Raw genomic sequence first — 23,046 nt, 5'->3', positions numbered from 1 at the left:
GCTAATGTGAGCAGGAAGGCACGCTCGGGAGAAAACACACCGTGACATTTATCAAACAGACTGAAAACCTTTAATGTTGTAATTATTCTGTCTGAGACTTCATGCAATAAATTACACTTTTTATTATTGATTTGTGCAGTAAAATGGGAGGCTACTCATTATGTAGCACAAATAGGATGAAAAGATGACAACAGAGTGTCTAAAATTTGGACGGACAGCAAAACACGGCTAATTAAATTGATTAAATATTAATCAGGGCGCCACACAGCTGCCATTAATATGATGGCCAGGAAAGAGCATCAGCAATCTTACATGTCGTTTGCTTTGGAGCTCATTCTGTTATAATTCTGTAGGTTGGGCAAACTCTAAAGTGAAGGGAACCCTAACCATCGCATTAATCCTCGTGCAGCAACAGCATTGAACCATTGCTTAAAACCTCATTATACAGGCAGCACAAGCCGAGAATCTATTAGACTCATAAGCTTTTATCATACAGAGGGGGAGCTGCATATTGCTATACACCAGACTGTGTTTGTGTACAACAATATAAATAGCTGTAACTTGGTGTTTCTCATTTGCAGTGTCATTAATTTGGTATTTACACTGCAATTACAAAAAATAAGTACTGTGCAGTACAACCAATGAATCTTGGAAGCAAATTCAGACAAAGTTTAGACTGTTGACGAGTGCTGTGCACTATTTATTTTCCTGAGTAACAGGGAGGCGGGAGGAAGAATAGAGTATAATAAGAGAGAAGGGAATAAGAGAGGAGCAAAAGGAAAAGACTGGGAGAGAAATAGAAAGATGCAGGGGAATGTCAATCACTCACTGAATAGGTGCGGCGAGGCTGGCGAATGGAAGGAAAATCAATGAGAAAGTATGAGAAGCAGTCAGCCAGGGAGCCAGAACATAAGGTGGAGAGAACAAGAGAAAGAGACAGCAACTGAGAGACAGAAAAGAGACGCACAAGGAAAGAGAGAGAGAGAGTTTATTTGAGTGCAAAATAAAGAGAGAGAGCGAGGAAAAAGAGAGAGAGAGAGATGAAGAAAGTGACAACAAGTGGAACGACGCACCCTGCGACGAATTACCCAGGGTTCGTTCTGCAACCTGGAATTACAGCACGAGGAAAAGATTAGGGGGGCTGCTCACTGAAGCGTCAGGATTGGCTGATTTTCCTGTCAGAAAAATGCTGTGTCCAATAGGGTGTGGCGAGACTGCGGCGTGACAGACGCATCCATCATATATGAGAGAAGCAATAGCTACCATTATCAAGCATAATGTCATACAGCCCACTTACACCGAGGCTAAAGCATTCAGGTGTCACGGCCGCGCAAATGAGTCTGAGTCGAGGATGGAAGTGTGTGCGTGTGTGTTTCTGGCTGCGTGCTTGTATATGTGCATGCCTGTTTGTGGCTGTCTGTATTGCAGAAGCATAATATCCTCATGGGCCTATGAGGATTGACTTTTATTGCTCTGATAGCAACATTATGCTATCTCAGCTTGATGAAAATATGCTGAAGTGGATGCAGTTTTTACCCATCGGCGGACATTACCACCAGTTGAATCAGCAGCTAGCGTCCCGGTTAAAACAAAACAGAGGACAGTTATATTTAGAGTGCACACACTCTGCCTCACAATGACCACATTGTTCAAATGACACGCAATGGCTTTGTATTAGTGTGTGTAACTGTTATGGATGTTTTCTCCATTGAACAGTGAGTAGGAAAAATGGGAGATCTTTTTGTAGAAGCTCTCTCTGATATGACTCATCATCAACAGGAATGAGACTAATCGGGGTGCCGCCGTAGGCTAACTTCAGGTGCTAGACAAACACAGGTGGTGGTGTAGGTGGTTGGCAGTGCCATACAGCAAAGAGAGCATTGGGCAAATCACACAGTCATGACTGAGTGAAGAAAGGGAGCATAAGACTCGTGGTGTCCTTGCAATTATTTCCTGCTGGCCCAGAAGCTTGGCAGTGGACAAAAGTTGCCCGGGCTACACTTTTAAAATCTGTCTTTGTCACATCTGAGCGCACACAAATGCACAGTGTTATTTTACATCTGGTAATTCCTCCCAAAGCTAGTCTTCACACTCACTATTTAGCATTATGGTGAATAATGGCGTTGCTTGTTCAATCGCCGTAATGAGACACAAACTCTGGGTTGAGGAGGAGGACTTTCGGCTGTCAGAGCAGATCTTCAAAGCGCCGCTGCATGTTCTCGTGTGCTGCGTTCCCTGTGGAGCACACAGCAAACAATGGATGCCCTCGCAGCCACAGTCCCGCCTCAGCCTGTGAACCCGACAATACTGACTATCCAAATGTCTTCATCTCGAGCGACCATGTTAGTAGAGACATGCTCTGACACTGGGGACAGAGCGAGACTTTTAGGGGTGTGTTCCAGCCCTCAGTGCTTATTACCTCCATCCAGTCCGACTCTTTGTCAGCTCGTCACTCTTCTGAAAGTTCAGTATGAAGATGTTTGATCGTCGGACATGATGATGTGACATTTATGGCAGATAAAAAAATGACTGCAGAAAGACACCACTATAGTGTCCATGTATTAATGCCTGCTTTCATTTATGCATACAGTACATCTCCAAGGCTCCACGGCAAGAATATACAATTTAGTGCTAAAACCTCCTACACAGAGTTCAGGGAGGCTGCATTAATAAAGATGAGATCATGTGTGTAATCACCTTCTTGCATAATTCTGAGGTGGGATGGGTGGGATGGGTAGGCTGTGAGCAGGGTCAGCTAGAAAAATTCATTTTTGCTTGACAATATTTTAACAATCTTTTGTATTTTACCTTTTTAAAATGTGTCCGTGCATTATGTTGTTTTTGTTGTTTCCCTGCATCACTTTGAGGCAAACCAAGGTGTAGACTGTACAGTGTGTACAAATGTAAGGGCTTTATACATGAATAAATAAAAAACAATGATGACAATGAAGGCGCCATTGGGAGAACAGGCAAAAGTGAGTTGCCTCCCACAGTTTGAAGACATGCAAGTTAGGTTAACTGGCGACTCTGAATTTCCCATTGGCGTGAATGTGAGCGTGAGTCAGCCCTGTGATGAACTGGCTAAGTGGTAAGATTAGCGCTTATAGATAATGGATGAATGGATGATCAAGATGAATGTGATATCAAATGGGAATGCCTCAGGGAATCTAACAAGACTGCTTGGAGAACAGACTGCAAGCATGAACCCGTCTGTACCTCGAAGAGAGAACACATGAAACAACATCTATAAGGTTCCACTGCAGCTACGGTTCTTCTGTAGCTACATTATATCGAGCGTCTTAGCAGGAATTCAAGGGTGCACTTCTCAGGCTGATAAAAACAGAGACACAGAGGCAAACTTGCAGGCACACAGGCACAGAGGCACTCAGGCACACACACATAAATTTGCATGTACATGCATATTACACACATACACACACTCAAATACTCACTCACACACACACACACACCCAGCCAAGCAACACATAACGCAGTCTCACCCAGCCTTGAAATCCGTTAAGACTGGGGGATCTTGCAAAACAGCTCATCCATTCTGCTTTTGATCTATTCCCCATCTCCAGCCTGCAAAGTGCAAACTGAGAAAAACAAAAGAGGAAAGGGGACTGCTGTACGTCTCTGAGAGACCAAACAAAGGAGAGAAGCAGAGACACACAGAGGATGCCGGTGTGTGTAGACTAGTGATGTGAGTCTCTGCTTCCGCAAATTCAATATGACTCTCAATATGTAGTCACAGATAACTTTGAGCAGATTGAATATTCAGTGATTGTATTAATTCCTTATTTGATCTCATACAGTGTTATTAGTAACAATTCAATATGCTTTGACTGGGGCCACAAATGTGTGTGACATACACATACTGCCTCTAAACACTGATGTGTTTTGTACAAACGCATCAGTGTTTTGGGAGGAAAGTAGCATCAGCTTAAGATTTCCTCCACGGTTTTGACTGAATCTCGGTCAAGAGCCGGGAAAAAAAAAGTGAAACGCAGAGGGGTCTTGAGGGAGAACGTGTCAAAAGAAAACTAATATGACTTCTAAAGAATGCTGCCTAGCTTTCCCCCAGTCCCATACATTTAAATCAACAGCTGTATCGTGCTGCTGACTCAGTTTCCACCGCTGCTGAAAGTGTGAGTCCGTTTGTGTGTGAATCTGAGTGTATCATCACAAGACCTCAGAATCAAACCCATCCGTGTTCGGCCAGACAGTCTAATTATACTTCAAAGGCTATACAATCAATTACATTTATGACTCATAATTAGTATTCATCTGCATTTGAGAAAATGAAACGAGGAGAAATTTAATAAAAGTGACTTGAGTCTTTTGCCAGCAGATGAGTCGTTTCTTCTCAAAATTCATAGCTTCTCTGACCCCCGGGACTGGGGACACTTAATTCATAACGTGCAATATACCGGAGGAGACCAAGCCGCTCATAAACCGATCCACGGCTTTGTGACCGAGCATTAGCAACATTAGCAAGAGGGCGTGTGGCTTTTATGCTAAGAATTAGATCAGAAGACTTCTTCTAAACAAGCTTTACATGGCGACGTGATAAAGATTGAAATCAGTGTACACCCAACAGAGAGCATCACTAACACCAGACGAGATTAAAGCAGCATAAAAGAAGGAGCTCCCCCAGGGAGGACTGAACATAAAAATGAAGCAAGCATGCAAAAGGTTGTTTGAGGGAATGATAGAAAAGACGCTACAGAATTCACACTTTTAATTTCAGCTTCCAGGCGGACGGCTGGGGTCTAAACACCCTGCTGGAAAGGCACAGAGCACCTTCAGCCTTCTCAATGAAATGGGAGAAAAGGTGGCACATAAGCACGGTGAAATAGAAAAATAAATGATCCTCAGAAGTTTATGTGGCAACACGCTGCAGCAACATGCCCAACAAACTGCTCACATCAATGAACATATACACTCAAACACACACCATCTCCTGAAGCATAATACTGACAACTACACCAGAACGCCCAGTCCTGATAAGCTCAGTTATCAGGATGTGGATAGCATTGGATAAATCACTATATTAAGACCCAGGGAGGAGAGGAAGTCTTCTCCCAGCAGGCTTTACAGTCCCTCTGATCTGATCCTAAGAGATGCTGTGTAACTTTTCAGGGGCAATTTTATTTAACAGTGAAATAATACAGCTGCATATTCTGGCAAATAAGCACTGAATTTATACCAACACTGTTTCTCTCCCCTGCTGGGCACATAACAGTTTTCCATTCTATTCTTTGTCCCCAAATAGTCAATAATGTATACCTCCTTTGTTGTCTACCACATTGGGTGGTATCTGCAGCGTTTCCCTCACTGATTTTAACTTTCACTGGCATTTTAAGAATTTTGCAGTGTGTTTTTGCCACGAGCCCCTGTTTAATCCTGATAAAGACACGCATAAAACGATTCATGGAAAAACTTAATTTGCAGGCCAGGAATTTATGTGCAACAACAGGACACCTTGTTTTAGGAGGCCATCTGGAGCACCTTTACATCTGATTAAAACGGTCACGTCTTGCAGTGCAAAACTAGCTGTAATTATTGTTTGCAATTACACAGCTGTAACACAGACACCGACTTCCTCTCTAATACGATCTCTCTCTCTCTCTCTCTCTCTCTCTCTCTCTCTCTCTCTCTTTGTCTAGCTCTCTCGGCCACACAAACACATACACACACACAGTCAATAGATTGAAATGTGTTTAAACTGCACAGCTGGAGGAGATCAGAGGGTCGCCTCAGTCTCTAAACTTACTCTAAGCTCAGTGGCAGTAGCTCAAGCTCCAGCTCTTGCGTATTACACCCTGTATATCTATCAGACCTGGTTAAGATGTACTCCTCTCTGCTGGAGCCTGAGGCACAAAAAGAGATCCAAGCCATGTCTTGGTGTGCTGAGCTACACCAGGCTCCTATGATAATGTCCTTCAAGGAAAGAAAAAAAGGGTGGCGGCAGTCTTGAATCTGTCCACCTGCTGTGCACCAACCACGCCTCTCATCCCCTTACGTTCTCTCCTCTCTCCCCCCTCTACTTTGCTCTACCTGTACCTTTCCCCCCCTTTCCCCTTCCCTCCCTTCCTCACATTGCAGCAGCGGAGAGAAATTGAATTGAGTGCATCTGCATCCGCAGCAGCGGGGGCAGCTAGAGTAATAGTCTTCTCAGAGACGGTGTGGAAGCATAGAAAAGGGGAGGGGAAGGAAAAGGCAGATTGCCGTAATAAACACAGGAGCAGAGCTGACAGGAAATAAATAAATGCAATAGAAAAGAGAAAGAAATTGAACGAGCACATTCACCCTTTAACTGGAGGAAGTCTTGTGTAAATAACACAGCTCAAATCATTTCTTGCAAATTGAAGTGTTGCCCATGCAGTATGTGTGTGTGTGTGTGTGTCCGTCCGAGAGTGTGTGCATATTCCAGGCACTCGCCGTTCCCTCAGATACAGGGGAGCAGAGTCCCCTCTTACTTCGCCACCACCGTTCCTCGGCTCCACCTCTAAAGACCTTGACACAAGGACATGTGGAAAGCGAAGTTTATTAAAAAAAAGCAATCTGGCCGTAAATGCTAAAATGATATTTCCGGAAAATGGAAAGAATGCAGTGGAGTGGGCTTGAATGATTTAACAGTTTATTGATGATCTCCTCGCAAAGATTCACAATAGGGAGAAATGCACAGAAATGAAACATGGGACAAAATGTATAGGAGGAAGATACCATGAAAAAAAAAGAAATCCAAGGTTAGAGGAGAAGGAATCCTGTTTATTTACATCACACAAACGAATGGTTTGTACTTTGGCTGCTGCTGCTGAATAGAGGTAGAATCTATTCAGGAGGCAAAATAATCAAAATGAACCGACTGCAGTGTCGAACGTGGCAAGAGTATTCTCTACTTGAGCTCGAAATCTAATCGTGTATTTAGGTAATTCACTCTTAATGCTGCGGCAAATGAAATCTACCCTGATAAAAAGGAATGAGCTGGGACACTTTCTTTCTATTTCAGCAAATCTGTCAGGGGTTGTTTGGGCAGCTTGCAAATTCGCCCAGGGAGGGATTTTTATTACTTCAGCGGAAGTGATGGAAAAAAAAAAAAAAAAAAACGCATTTTCAACTTGATTTGAAGATGGCACAAAACAAAGTGAGAAAAAATGTGCAGATTCAGGGACAACTGGTGATGACTACGGTAGGTCCCAGTCACTGAAGGAATGCCTCAAAACCTTTCATGCTTCCTACGGCAGTTGGGCTCAGTTTGAAGTCTGGTCACCACCAACCCTGCGAGAGATTATGATTGTGCTAGAATGTCAAAGCCAAATCTATTCTAAAGCATCGAATTCTGCAAAGCACCTGTGGACTCGATAATGAGAACAATTTGCTGTGAGTCATGCCGGAGTCGGCCTTTGCCCTTTTCCACTTCTGGCCGGCACGTCCTGCTGTAACCTTCTCCCTGCTCTGTAGCCTCTTCCAGTCTCTCCAACTGACGCTTTAACTGAAAATATTTCTCTGTTGTTTCTGTCTCTTCTCTCTCTCTCAGGTGGCTTCTACACCAAAGCTGTGATTAAGTGCCTCCATTACAAAACGTAATTAGCGATTCTCTTCTCTCCAGGCGTTGGCCAAGAGTGTTTTGCAGCTCACCAACCCCCTGCAATGCACACTTTGAAGAGGGACACACTGTTGCAGCTTACATAGCACCCTCTCTTCTGCACTCTCTCACACTCTCACACAACAGAGCCCAGCGATGTAACAGGCAACAGCTTGCCTATCCCAAACTGCAATAATTACTCATTTTACAGCTTCCTCCAATTAACAGGCGTGCTGCTGTCAATGAGCTCCATGCAGAAAACGAGGGCCAGTCTACTGAGACCAGGGGGCTGCAGAGAGGCCGGATCTCTCTGTCAGAATGGTGTGTGCTGTGGTGCTGCTGGCTGGCAGCCTGCAGTGTGTTTGTTTTGGAAAAAGACTTGCGTCTCTGCTAAACACGCATAGATGGCAGTGGTCTCGATGTGCCCGATTGTGTGCAGAGCCAAGAAGCAGGCAGCGGGGGCTGGCAATGACCCCATCATTTCTCAGGCATAAGCACTGACACACACGTCGTATAAACATAAACAGCACGCATGCAGATGAGCACACGCAGGCACACGGCAGCAAACGCACACTCTGAACTGATGTCAGATAGATCAGTCAACTGTCCTACAGCCGCCACGGCCCGGTATCACAATGAAGTGACAACAGCTCTCATACTTCTGAGCCCGCAGAACAGAAAACGCTGTAATCCATTCGAGCAACAAGGGTGTGAGTTAGGAAACTGCTCCGTCTTTTGATGTTCCTGGAGAGGAGAAAGCAGCCTGTGCGTTCACAGGAACAGGTTGAGTTACATTAGCCATGTGTATCTATCCAGAATGATACTGTTTTACAGCATACCCCTGGTGTTCACACCATCTGGAGGATATACACTCAGAAACGCGTTCACACTCGCACAAGCCAAGATACTTCTTCATATTAGGCTCTTTTATCTAGCTCATTACACTGGTTTGTGAATAGACGAAGCGAAAGGATATAGAGGATTACAGCCTATTCCTTTAATATAATACGATTAGTCACTCCACGAGAAATAGGAGTGAAGGTCAATGCTGTTGCCTTTAGCGTTAGGTGTGGTGACAGATTAAGTAGTACATGTGCTGGAAAAAAGCAGCTCCAGCTGTTATTTGACATACAGAAATATCGTCTCACTATCTCCAGTTTTATAGCTTTGTCTTTGCCTCTTTTCTTTCTGTCCTATTTTTCTCTTGCATGCCCTTTATGTCTCATTTACTTTCTGCCTGTCATCCTCTTGTCCTCTTTTCTCATCTGTCTTCTCTCTCCCTCTCTCTCACTCCACCTGCCTCTCTCGCCTCCTCTGTGGATTGTTGTTGGTTACAGGTGCCAGCTGTGCTTCGGCCAGAGCACGGACAATGCAATGCCAACTTCTTACACCATCATCATTGGCCTACCTGGCTGCCAACACAGGAGCAGCTGGGAAATTTACTTTGCCTGCCAAAGCATAGCAAATAAAAAAATTATTGCGTAACGCAGCCACATGTATTCTGGAAATAAGGGAGGCTAACTGAACTGTCATATGAAATAGTTGTTTTCAAACTTCAACCGATAAGTTTCGCCTCTTTCGTTATGGTCCTCTAGGCGGGTCATTGTCAGGCGATATCATAGCGTGCCTCACACTGTGATGAATTTTGCATCAGACCACACCTGGTCAAAATGAACTCTTCCAGAATCCGATAATGAATCATTCAAACAAATGAAATAAAAGGACATTATCTAATTTTCTGGTTTAAAGATCTGAATGAAAAGCATTAATAATGAATTTGAGGAGCCACATATGCAATATTGCGATCCCCCTGTGGGGCTTCACCCGGTTAACACCTTCCATGTCAGATTTTACACTGAATCAATCCTGAAGAATGTGCATGATACAGGTCCTTTGTTTGGTTTTTATAAGATCCCTGCTGCAGATTAATGAACTACCGGGAACAGCAGCAGCACAGACTCACTATTACTTGGGATTACAAATGTCGGGGTTCGCTGTAAAAATAGAGCATGAACGACTTTCTCCAATTCCGTAGCCTTCAAACGCAGCAAGTGATTAATACTCTAGTCAGAGCTGATAGTCGCATTACAGATGCGAATGCACAGCACATCCAATGCCTCATTATTCATTAGATTGTAAAGCGATGCAGAAAACAACATGTGATGGTGACTAAATGAATGGATAGACAGACAGATAGATGGATACAGGTAGATAGATGGCTAGATTAAACAGCAGCAAGGTGGTACAAGCAGAGCAGCAGGAAACTGCTCTAATGTGTGAAAATGCCTGCCAGAGAAATTCAGTTTGTGAGGGTGATTGGCTGTGGGGTGTTGAACCCCCCGAGGAGGTGATGGTCACACGTGAGGTGATCTATAGGGCCTGGGATCAGAGGAAGGTGCTTGCTACCGACTCCGGAAAGAGAGAGGAAGTGGGGTTGAGAAATGGACGACGAATGTACGACGAGCCTCTGTGCTGTCTCTCTGTCTCCAGAGAGTGTTGATGGAAGCCTTTTCAAGCTGCGTTTTGAATGAAAGCCCTCGTTTTAATGTGCATTTACTGGCCAGACACGGTGTGGGCGTTGTAGACTATGATGCTACTACTCTATTTAACTAAACAAAAGACCTGAAACCTCAACTTGTCATGTGCTGATTTGCAAATATTCTGCTTAAACTCTTTCTCTCTTTCTGTGTGTGTGTGTGTGTGTGTGTGTGTGTGTGTGTGTGTGTGTGTGTGTGTAGGCAGTGAGCCACATTCCTTACCACTGCCAAGGCCCTGGCACCTCCAGTGTCTGCCTGGCTGAAGCAGCCCCAACCCAACAGCATGTGGGAGGTGTTAGTCAACAAAACAAACAACAGCCCCATCCTGTCCCCCCGTCTAACACCTTGCCTCTCCCCATTAACATAACTGGCAGGGCTGCTTTATAATACTTCTGGTTGAAATCATCACATTAGGCCTGATAGCATTATCCTTCTGCTTGACTGGCCCAGTGCCAGCATCAGGAGGGGACATGGGGAGACACAGACAAGGTTAATAAAGGCAGATGGGCTGCTGTCTGACTCTTTTACGGGTTGCTTAGGTAAGATTTCTCTCACATTCAGGCAGGAACTCAATCCCCTCTCTCATGGTGATCATCCCAACAGAGAGGGTCAAACGTTTTAAAGCAGCGGTGGGAAGCTCTGAGCTTTCTCCCTCTGCACTGTCAAACCGTGTCTTGTCTGTGTCATAATCGTACAACAACAGCTACTTAAAATGCCGTAGATAAGGAAGCACAGATACAGCTATCTGCTGCAGCGGAGTGGTGACAGTTTGTTGGATTATGGATAAGTTAATAACCATCATACATAATGCAGCATTGACAGGAAACACAATAGTCAGGACAGCGGGGAATAGCAGGCTATAGCTGTCAGGGTGAGAGACAGGTATTTCCTTGGGAAATATACTATGCATTGGTTGGTACAGCGCCATGAAAAGGCATAAACTTTTAGGGATTACAGTCATCACTTTACATCAAGCATCAGGCCTTAAAATGAAAAGTGAAATATTGAGTCCTGACATTTATAGAAAACAGGGTTTTAAGAGCAAGCTGTATAAAAGCAGCAGACAGCTTCAGCTACTGTGTTTCACGATGATGGTATTGAAAATATTCTGTGCTATTTACTCATAATAGGACACACCTAACAAGTGAGGATGCGAGTAGATAGCCAATCCTGCATTGTGGGTGAAAGTGTAATTCTTTTATTGTATGGCCTTGATGGGGACGAGGAAGAAGCAGAGACGATGAGAGGGAATAGCTGCTGTATTCAGTTTTGTTGGACAAAAGCAAAGGAGCAGGTGTTTGCTTGATTGTGTGACTATGTATGTCTATAGGTGAGTTCACAAAACCACAAAACCTCAGGAACAGAGAGCTCACTTAATGTGTCTCCTTTCACTTCGGCATCCATAACTACAGTCAACAAAATGTCAAAATGCACGAGACAAATACAGTGAAAATGTCCATGGAGGTATATGTATTTAATCCTAAACCCACCACAGTCCGTCGCACTGGTTTTCATCCTTATTTCAATTATTTTGCATTCATTTTTATCTGTTTTTATGTCCACTGTCTTTTTTTATGTAAAGCACCCACTTGGTACATGTGATTCCTTTCTTGTGAAGCACTTTGAGCTGCAACTCCTGTATGAAAGGTGCTATACAAATAAAGTTTTATTGTCATTTATCTCTAAACTGGGTATGTAACAACCGATTAACCTTGCCTATTGTGTTTCCTGTTTGTTCCCGGTCCTGAGTAACCACACCTGTGCTCCCTCACCTGCTCTTGGTGGCACGGTGGCACGGTGGCACGGTGGCAACACTGTCGCCTCACAGCAAGAAGGTCCCGGGTTCGAATCTCGCTGCGGGCACTGGGTGTGTCCTCCACCATGCCTCGGTGCCTGCTGCTCGAGGAGGGCCTTTCTGTGTGGAGTTTGCATGTTCTCCCCGTGTTCACCTGGGGTATCCTCCGTAAAAATATACCCCCACTAAAAACATGCAAGAAGATCACCACCTGACCAATGGTGACAGAAGAATGGGTCCCCGGGCGCCGGTCTGGCTGCCCACCGCTCCTGGTCTGCCGCGGAGGAAGGACGACCAGGATGGGTCAAAAGCGGAAGACAAATTTCACCTCCGTGTGCTGTGCGCGTGTGTGTGACAATAAAGGGGAATGTCTCCCCCTGATTCTTCTTCTTCTTCTTCTTCTTCTCTCGGTCTCGCCTTTGGTCGACCCTGCATTTTTATACTTGTCTCTTTTCTTAATTTTTTGCCAGATTGTCTTTTCCCTGCCTCATGTGTTAGTAGCTTTGCAGCATTCCTGAGCGTTAGTATTCACGGTTTCTTGGACTTCGCCTTGTTCCCTGGCCTCTGGATTTTGCCTACTCCCTGTCTACACTTCATGCTCATGGTTCTGGATGAATCTGGTCTAAGACTCAAGGTCACAGTAAAACTTAATTTACGCTCGGTTGCTTGACACTCTCAAATGTTGTGTTTTGGCAAAAATTACTAATTTACTTTAAAATACCGTGAGGCACAACTGTCGCTGTTATGTAAATGTAGGATTTAGAAATTTCAGAAACAATATCAAGTCATATGACTTGTTGGCATGGAAAAGCTTGCTCCTTCTTTAAACAGGGCTGGCAGATGAGACTGAAAGTATATCTTCACTTATACAACTCATTCATACACCTCCTCCCCTTTTGCACTGTATTTGTGCATTTTGCACATCACTGGGTTCACAAATATGCATTTTCATTATCCAGAGTTTATTCCACAGTACAGAGTTGTCATACACACACACACACACACACACACACACACACACACACACACACACACACATACTGCAATATCTGTCAGAACACATCAGTGTACAAATGGAAACTTCAGCGGTTTTGTGGCTCACATGAAAGAGGTTATCATTGTAAATATTCTGAGATCTACGGCTACCTGGCTTCTAACCATAAAAGCAAAAACGACCACAGCCGGATTCTTTATCTTGATCCACACATCTGTCGCTCACCTATTCGAGGCTTCTACTACTTTTGTGCTGCTGTTTACCTTCGATTCCATTACTCATATACAACTTATATTTCTTACCTGGGAGATCAAGCACAGAGTTTTACTGCCAGTGACGGCTCGGCTCCACTGGAGCGTTTGAAGATGCAGTTGATGGATGTCAGGGTGTTGGGCAATCACTTTGCCCAAACTGATTTTCCCCAGCCAGTCTTGAATTTGAAGCAATGTTCTTGTCTCTACCTGCCCTGTTAAACTCCTGGTCACCAGTTCCCAAAGTGGGGTCCAGGAAATGTTAGTTCTGCAGTGGAGGGTTCTCAGTTCTCTATTTTAATATTTACATATAGTTACAATGAGTCTAGAATGACTATTGTGATGACGTTCCTGATATAATATGACCAACTCCAGAGTAACTGAGACAGAGCACAGCACAGGGGCAGCAGTTGTTCTGCCATTCATTCATTAGCAAACAGCGCTGGAAGCTGCTCAAAGCCTCTCGCCACTTACATTTCATTACTGACTACTTCCAGTCTTCGTAATCCTGGTCAATGTGTTCAATCTAAAAGAAATTGTAAAGTATCTGAAACAGTGATCCCTGGTGTGGAACTGAGGCAAAGAGATGTCAGGGGAGACTAGTTTTAGCAATTGTGCATGGTGGTTCAGGGCTGGGATGCCTGGTGGTGCATATCGAGTATTTTCACTAAAGGAAAGGGCACAGCAAGGTTGCTGGTGTAGGAAGCATGCAATCCCAGCATCCACTGAGGCAATACTGGAGTGATTGGGTTTGATCAGCACCACCCACAGATCCCTGCTGATATATTATAGCTGTTTTGTGAGACAAGAGAGTAAAATATTACTAATTGCTCTTTTAATCCATTAAGAATCACAATATTAAATATGCATCTAACAAATTTACGTCCTGCAGTCACATCTGTAAAAGCAATAACAGAGGCCGCAGCAAAGCCAACACCTTCTGGTTTAACCTCTATCTACTTTCTGTAAAAATATGCTTTTTTTTTTTTTCACCTTCAGAGAGACAGCCCTGATACTTCATTTTGTCCTCTGGCACCATAACATTCATGCTAGCAGGATAATGGGGATTGTTTGCACCAAAAAAGATGTCAGCTGAGCAAGTGTTTTCACGGCTCCCTGCTGTACGATCCAGCTGGAGCTACATCACTGCCATAAAGAAAACTATAACATTTGCCTGAAGCAGTGTCCTGTGGAGATCAGGGCTGTGCTGGGGAGCTTTGTGTTCAGCAGGTATATTATGACCAGTGAGGATGGAGGCGTGAGTCACTTCAGAAACACCACACGACTCATGTGTAAATTATTTGGAAGCAATCACAAGAACTTCGTGCTATAGCAAGGCTGTGCTGAGGTCTGAAGCCAAAGCATGGGATTACTTTGAAGACAGATAACACCAACATAAGACTTGTAAGACCGGGGAGTTACTTTACCTGCCTTAGGCCATCCTTGCTGTTCTGCATGATCCTCAGGGCATAGTTAGACCGCTGGCCTTTGCTGTTGAATTCAATGTGGCCTGTTAGACCTTCCAATTCTACCTATCCAACACAGAGACAGTAACACGTTAAAAGACCTCGCCAAGAAATCCTGCCTGCTTCCTTCTCAGCATCGCCACTTACAGGTAAGAGTCTACGTAAGCACCGCTGGCTCAGTGAAACATGAAACGTCAAATTTTGAGTAAAAATATGAGGACGGTGCTCTAATATCTTCAATTTACTGCAAAATAGAGGAGCCATTATTCAAGTCTTCCTTCTCTGAGAGAGAAAGACAAACAGTCTGATATTGAATACATGTCACATTTAAGCATTTCGATAGCCCAATAACTTACAGCCATTTCTCCCTAATAGGAAAACACATTTTATTCACTGACAGCTCATCCTTATCTCTCCTGCTCTACTGTCTCTCAGTATGATGCAGAGAAGAGGTAAACGTAGTGGATGGGGCGTTTATATTCAAAGAGGACGACACATTATTATCCGCTGTCAGTGGAAATATCTTGGCTCTAAAATAACCAATTAATACAAAGAAAGTGAAGCAATAATGAAGATCTCAACCAGGACCTGAATACAACATGGATGAAGTCTCCATGACGTCAACCACAGGTTTGTAAAGAAGCATTGTGAAGTTGTAAAACATAGAAACAAGTCAAATACGAAGATTCTACTGCTGTCATTAGTGTGTGGTAAATATGAACCAATTGGCTAGCTTAGCTTAGCATAAAGACTGAAAATGGGGGAAACAGCTAACTTGGCTCTCTTCAAATCCACCAACAGCTTTACAGTTCACAAATTAACACATTTCATCACGTTTGTTCAATCGATATAAAGTGTAAAAATTCAGATTTGTGGTTTTGCTGGGGGTTATGTGCCAGACTACTTTCTGACGGGGTGCAGTGACTTCACAGTAACAAGACCAGAGGGGGGTAACTGAGCCAAGAAATGTTTTCTTGTACAGATTAAAGGAAGAAGAGATAACCCAGATGTTTCCCAGTGTTTCCAGTATTTATGCTTGGTTAAGCAAACTGGCTGCTGTAACTGTATATTTTAGAGCCTCGATATTTTCACTGACAGAAGATAATAATGTGAGATATAACGAGAGCTTGCTAATTAGCAAGCTTTAAAGATGCTGGTTGGCAGATTTTATTATCTTTAGAGAGAGCACGGCTAGCTGTTTATCTTTTTTCAGTCCTTATGCTAAGCTAAGATAAATGGCTTCTGGCTGCAGCTTCATGTTTATTGTACAGACGTGAAGATCAGTGTTTTCACCTAACTCAAGTAAGCAAATAAACACTCTTCCCAAAATGTCAAACTATTCCTCTTAGGTAAAAAGTGTTCAGCAGAGGCAATCTTACCATCCTCAGGTAATTCATGAGGCTGGTGCCGTGCTCCCAGATCTTGGAGGACTTGCAGGAGAGCTGAGTGGCACCAACATTCTGGCTACGGTTCAACTCCTGGACCGCCGCCACCACAGCGTATACCGCATCAAAGAGCAGAGCTGAGGAGAGCTGCAGGGGGAGAGCGAGAGGAAGAAGGTGAATACATTATGCATTCACAGAGTCTCTCTCTCTCTCTCTCTCTCTCTCTCTCTCTCTCTCTCTCTCTCTCTCTCTCTCTCACACACACACTCACTCACACACACACACACACACACACACACACACACACACAAAGCTGCAAAAACTCAAAGCCTACAAACTGCAAGTGTTACATGTCAGTGGTTAGCGGTCAGTGAAGGGTTAACCCATCCCTGGAGTGGCAGTGAGATTATTCCATTAGATCATTAGAAAGACTCTGATCTGCTGACAGCAGCTCTCTCTCTCTCTCTCTCTCTCTCTCTCTCTCTCTCCCCCCCCCCTCTCTCTCCCTCTCTCCCCTTCTCTCTCTCCCTCCCTCTCTCGCTCCCTCTCTCGGAGAGACTCTGTCCTTCCTACTCTTATCCCCAATGAAGCTGGCACACCCTGACCATTCCAATTACCGTCTGCCTCTCTCAGCAAGAGCCAGAAAACAGTAGGAGAGGCAACTTTTCCTCTCATCTCCCCTGTACAAACAGCCTCAACGTCACTACCACTGCATCCTGCTATGTACATTTGATTAAAATGCACGATGCCTTGCATCAGAAGCTGGGGGAGAGTCTGAGCCTCACCGCTGTACATCCATGTAATGGAACTCGAGATGAAAAGGCCCTGTTGTTTGGTGGATATCGATAGAGGACTGAGAGAGACTGTGATGCACAGTAAATATTGGAGACCAAAGAGAACTGCAATAGGCCATTAAACTGCAAAACTGTGATGTATTACAACCTTGAATTGGCTAGTTTAATTGGTGGACTGCACTTTAAGAGCAATGTGGTGTACACAAACAGCCTGTGATGACACTACAACTACAAGTCAGTGCATTTTAGGATTGAAACATGGGAGTAAAGTCCTGGTGGTGGCAACACATAAAGTCAAATTGTTGGGTCAGCAATAAAAAATGAACTGCAAATTGTTGCAGCGATTATATTCCACTCAACTCTGATAATATCTATCTACGTGAAGCTAATAACATCGTGGCATTTACTCATCTTCGTTTCACTCTGGAAGTCTGTCTTTCATGCTGTTTGTCTCATTGCTCACTCTCTGTCTCTGTAGCCCACAGAGTAGCTGGGATCAGAGAGTTAATATTACATGACTCGTACAACAGGTCCGAACAAATATTAACTCGGCATAGCAGCGTCTCCTCTTTCAAAGGTGTTTTATACTACCGATGCTTTAGCCTCAGATAGAAAAGAGGACTATCTATGTGTCTGTGTGGTTACTTGATGGTAGTTTTTGCAAGATTTGAAAGCAGCGTAATTTGTCTGACTATGAGTTATCTCCTGTAAGACCACCCAGCTAAAATGCAGGGGCCTGCAGTTTCTCAGATGAACTTTTATGATCAGCTGGCGCGGTGCAAGTCTTTATCTCTGAATGCATTAAACGTCTCGGCTCTACACATGTAAAGAGGTCACTTGTATGCATTTTTTTGTATGCACGAGCCCCACAGTTACATTTCCTCCAGACCTAATTACTGTTAATGAAAAGACAGCAAATTATCTATGTGCATGTCTAAATGAGTTAATCACTTTCTTGCTCTGCCTTCCTCAGCCTTTATTCTCTCTAGTTATTAGATAATTAGTCACAAGTCTTAATTGCTGCAGGCTCAGAAGTATCTGAGTGACCTGCTGCGCACAAAACACAATATTTTTTTACGCTGTGTTCAAACTATTCTTAACCTGCTTCACCGCCCAGCTTGTGCGAAGCAGAAAGGGGTGATGGGTGCATGTTTGAGCGTGTTTGCTTCTTTTTTTTCTTTTTACTTTCTCTTAACTTCAAACAGCGAGAGGGATTCATTCATTAATTGACTTTACTGAATTTCTGGTTCCTAATGAGCACCCTTAAGAAAAAGAAGATTTGCAAACACTGTTTTTGCACCCAGACATGATGTTCTTCTTGGTTCTTGTTGTGTTTGTCAGCATGTACTTCTAATTATCACCGCATGTTTTGAAAAATTTTAAGTTGAGCTCAAACGTATAACACTTTATATTAAGGTACACATATTCACCGTGAACTAGTTGCTTATTAGAATGCATATTAATAGCATATTGACTCTTTATGAGGCATTAGGCATTCTGCATGACAATATTCTACAACTACTAGCACATTAACGATGAATTTTTCCTCAATTACCTCCTAATTACTGCTTTTTGATAGTGAGTAAGGAAGTATCCGAATGATCTATGATCTAACCCTTACCCCCAGAAAAAGGCATTAAAAAGTGCTTAATAATGACTAACAAAGAGCCAATATACTACTGATATGCATACTAATAAGCACCTAGTTAATGGTGAATGTGTGCACCTTATCAAATGTGACCATAAACTTCTATTTCCCACATATCCAGTATGACTTATAAAGATGTGCACTATTATACTATAAACTTTGTCAATGTCAAAACTAATAAACGACGGGATAGAATATCTTAATATGGTATGTGTGAAGAGAAAGTTAATTCCACTATTGACGTGTAAGAAATATTACAGTAAACTTTTCTTTACTGCTCTCTGAGAGCAGGAATTCAATCTAATAGTTGATGAGGTTCTTCTTGTTATTCTCAGGTGTCGTTTTTATGACTCACATGGACAAATGGGCGAGAGAGCTTTGCCTTGAGAGGGATTATTGTGGAGTCTGATAATAATCTCATAAATTTTGGCCTCATAAACAAGCGATCAATTAGGAATAGGTGGCCCCTGTCGTGTTTATACAGGTAATTTACGACATTGTACTTGCTGAATCTGACGAAGAAAACTTTGATAAGCCCATCTCATAAAAAAAGTGAGACTGCAATGTTAAGAGCACAAAATGTTCAAGCATGAGGGCCAACTTCTCTGTCTACTGGGTGGGCTCAAATGTTAAAAAAATGTAAATATTCAAGCTCCTTACAATAAAAACCGGCGACAGTCTTCAGTCATTCATGTGCAAACAGTAGCTTGGTGACTAGAGGCATGTTTGAAGTCACTCACTGAATATGCAGAGCACAGTATGTCAAATGTTAAACTATAGACAATGTTTACATGGGAGCAGCGGATGATTTCGGGGGATGCTGTGAACGTAAGCTGCTGTTTTGCTTTGCATTTCCTCTGAAGCAAATTTAACAAGGAAGATGCCATTATAAATGTAATAAGGAGAGCGCCAAACGCTACTAATGAGCTGTCTGGGAAACAACAACTGCCTACAGCAACACCTGCAATTATAACTGCTAACTGCGTAAATGTCATCCCTGTATATTTCAGGGGCATTTTCTTGTGTCTAAGTGATTTCAGTGTTTTAGTTGGTGAGCTTCAGATACAGCAGTATAACTGGAGGAGTAATGGCTGGGATGTAATGGAGTAAGGAAAGACTTATTTCCTTCCAAAGGAAATAAATAAAAAGGGGTCATGAATTACTGGTAGATTTGTAACCTTGGTCTTCACTGTGTGTGATCGTGTGTGTGAGATTTATCGTGTGTACTAACTGGGGTGCCAGCAAAGGGTGCATGGTCACAGTTCTCTTGCCAGGAGCGGTTGAGGCTTAGCACAAAGTCCTGGAAGAAGGGATGAGTTTTGTTGAAGACTGAAAAACCGACGATGTTGACCCGTTGGTTCGCCACGTCGTCCAGCCGGAGTAAAGAGAATTCCTGCAGGGCAAAAACGAGAGACAGAAGCAGATTATTGTGTGAAAGCAGCTGATTTAGATGGCAGCTGTCATATTCTGTCATGATCCATTTTCTACTTTAAATAACACCAAACCACATATTGAGTTATTGTCAAAGCAAAAAGGGCATGTGTTAATCAAACATGTTTACATCCGATTTGATATCTGTCTCATTTAGTTTTCATTAACTCCCATTATTCCAGATGATTGGCATGAGAAAGCTGCGGCAATTTGTTCATTCCACCATTTAGCTATGCATCACTGCACAAGACCATGCGTTGTGCCACCGGCCATATGCATATCCAGACATACAGGTCATTGTATGAATACTGGATTGCAGTGCTAAGGGGCTAGAATGAGAGAGAGGAGAGAGAAAGAGAGAGAGAGAAAGAGCCTGAGGCCGACTGGAGACAGGAAATGGGGGGAAAAAATGAGGACAGATGGATAATTGAGAAAGTGGGATAGAAATCTATGGCATATTGAAATGCTCCAGGTTGGGAGGTGAAGAAAATACAGGTATTTGTTATTTGGCTCTTTTGCTCTAGGGACAAACAGGTTTTTCTCCGCCAGGGGAACAGCAGACGGGGGACAGGTGGAGATAGAGATGAGGAACAGCAAGAAGGAGAAGAGGCGGGGGTGTGACAGGGGATGGGCATCTCCTGAAGGTTAATGGAGGTGTCAGAGTCTAGTCTGCCCTCAGGTGGCAGCCTTTGCCTGGCAGCCTATTGTGTCATCTAGCTTATCACAGCCTGACCAAGCCCAGTCTGTCTGTCTGTCTGTCTGTCTGTCTGTCTGTCTGTCTGTCTGTCTGTCTGTCTGTCTGTCTGTCTGTCTGTCTGTCTGTCATCAAGGCCTGGAATGAAAATGGAGAGTGGTAGAGGGGAGACTGAGGTAGAGAACAAAAAGGTGTGATGTGGGAGGAAAGGCGTAGGACACTGGGATGTTGTCAGGCCAGTAGACAGAGCAGAGAGTATGGGCAGACCTAATGGGAACCATATGTACATGTATTGTGGCTACAACGGCCAACAGGTTGGAAAGACAAGTAGGAGAGAAAATCAAAATCAAAAATGTGAAAACAATTATCTGTCAACTGAAAACAACGATCAAAGCTGAAAACTGCAACACTTCCTTTAGACGTCCTGGCACGAACAAACCCACCTCCTGTGTGGTACTGGCTTTAAGGATTAGGTCAGAATCTTAGTTTTAAAAACAAGCAAAAACATACTGCAGTAAGCCAAGGGGAAGTCTCGACTGGCTCCCGGAGATATCAAAGCGTACTAAGTCCAAATCACAAGCTGTGCCGCAACACAAAAATGGAAGACAGAAAAATTGCTTTTTTCATCTGTAAGAGGAAAATGGATGAGGGGGGATTAGGCAAATCAGATAATGGACACTCAGACAAAAAGGGTGAATAGGTCAGTGAATTAAATAACTGATAAGCAGGTAGGTAGAAAAAGCTCTCAGACCATGAGGAGACGGAGCATGAGTCACTCCACTGTGAAGACACTAGTGGGTGACTGCACTGATGCAGCCTCAGAGCAGAGCGGGGCAGGAGGAAGCAGTGGATATTGACTTTGAGTGGGAGGCCTATTATTCCCTGTGCCAACCTCCCAGAAACCAGGAAATCCCAACTGTTTAGCTATGTTAGTGTGCAGGATGGCACCTTGGCTGCATGTTAATATTAAGCTCTGGTAACAAATACATTCCAGGTAAATGGGGAGAAGGTCTACACAGGGCTCTAGACGAGCTCCTAGGACATCAGGAAGATTTGTGGCTGATACCTGTCCTGCCAGCAGGACACACTCTGCAAGCAGTGTGCAGCTATAAAGAGCACAAAAACTGTATATCTGTGCTTAGGGACTCTACATATTACAGAACAAATGTCTTCTCATATAAGAAACTGTCCTCGATTCTCTTACTGGCCCATTTGCAAATCTACAGTCTTTAACGAGGATGAGAGGAGGTAAATATCTGATGAGTCAAGATTACTACCCCAATTCCACCTGCTGATGATGTTTTCCTCCTACTGAAGGTGCAGTCGCAGCTTATTAATTTCTAGCAGAAAATGTTGGAAACTCTGACCTCTTGTTCAAGAAATACTGATTGTTTCTATAAATATTGCACGCAGCAGACAGCAGAGGGCTGCTGCTTCGCTGTAGTGATACAAAAGTTTAGAAAAGTCAAGGATCATTAGGAATACTGATAAGACGCTGTGTTATATACAAGTTTGTTGCTGTTGGAACGCTAGCCGTGCTGGCACTTAAATTTCACCTGCAGAAATTCAGACTCATGGACTGTATAAATAGTGGACAGAGCGTCCGGGTCTAAAAAGTGAAGTCAATGTGGAAGTGCCTCAAACCTGCAATCTTTCTAATGGCCAGCAGGGGACACAACCACCAGCTACAAACCATCCAAATATGGTCACTTCTGGCTCCAGATGGCGACAGCCATAATGAGGGTGCACAAACCAATGGGTGACATCACAGTGGTTCGTCCGCTATTCTTTATGCAGCCTATGGCAGGGTTCACCAGCTACAAGAACCAAAATCTTTTCTTAGTACTGTGGGGGCTGGACTTTCAAAGTGTGTTTAGGCTTAATTCGACTATTATGTTTAACATTTTCTTACCAAATTAATGTTATTTTTATGAGCCTATAACAGTGAACAGACTCCATAATGATAAAAAGATCCCTAACTGGAAAATGCTTTCAGAGACCTCTGCCAAGGAGGCAGTTAGTCCTTGGCACAAAACACACAGTTCAATGAGTAATGAATGAGTTCTTATCTCAACAAAGAGCTCTTCACCCAGGAAGCAAACACAAATACTCAGTTGAGACTCAATACAACAGTTGGACTGAAAACAAACCCAAGTGACTCTTCTTGCATCTAATAGGCAAGCTTACTGACTCTGGAGTTACTTCCTGTAGTCTGGCCAGTGCGCTGCTGTTGGCTCCAGAGAATGTGCTGCCTGGGAGCCGAGCAGTTTGACGGTGGGTCCACGGAGTAGAGAGGGTGGAGCTGAACAATAATCTGATTCTGCAGAACGGGTGAACTATGAATAGTGGACTCTTTGGCTCATTGCCAGCGGTTGGCAAAATAACTGACAATCACGACTGACGATCACTCTCCACCAGGCCTCTTTCACTGTTTTTTGCACGTATTTTCTGAATTCATTC

General features: G+C 43.5%; 1 protein-coding gene across 4 annotated transcripts in view; it reads right to left on the bottom strand.

Moving 5' to 3' along the window:
- Positions 1-23,046, bottom strand: part of grik4 (glutamate receptor, ionotropic, kainate 4) — a 263,602-nt gene that overhangs the window by 31,949 nt on the left and 208,607 nt on the right. For all 4 annotated transcript variants that reach the window (XM_076735286.1, XM_076735284.1, XM_076735288.1 and 1 more), the window contains 3 exons: positions 19,693-19,854; positions 16,014-16,166; positions 14,596-14,700 (listed from right to left, as the gene is read on the bottom strand). In XM_076735286.1, coding sequence (XP_076591401.1) covers positions 14,596-14,700; positions 16,014-16,166; positions 19,693-19,854 — 420 coding nt within the window. The remainder of the gene's footprint in view (positions 1-14,595; positions 14,701-16,013; positions 16,167-19,692; positions 19,855-23,046) is intronic.

This window comes from Chaetodon auriga, chromosome 7, assembly GCF_051107435.1.
Source record: "Chaetodon auriga isolate fChaAug3 chromosome 7, fChaAug3.hap1, whole genome shotgun sequence".
In the NCBI taxonomy this organism is placed as follows: Eukaryota; Metazoa; Chordata; class Actinopteri; order Chaetodontiformes; family Chaetodontidae; genus Chaetodon; species Chaetodon auriga.
This window is presented reverse-complemented; position numbering and strand designations above follow the sequence as displayed.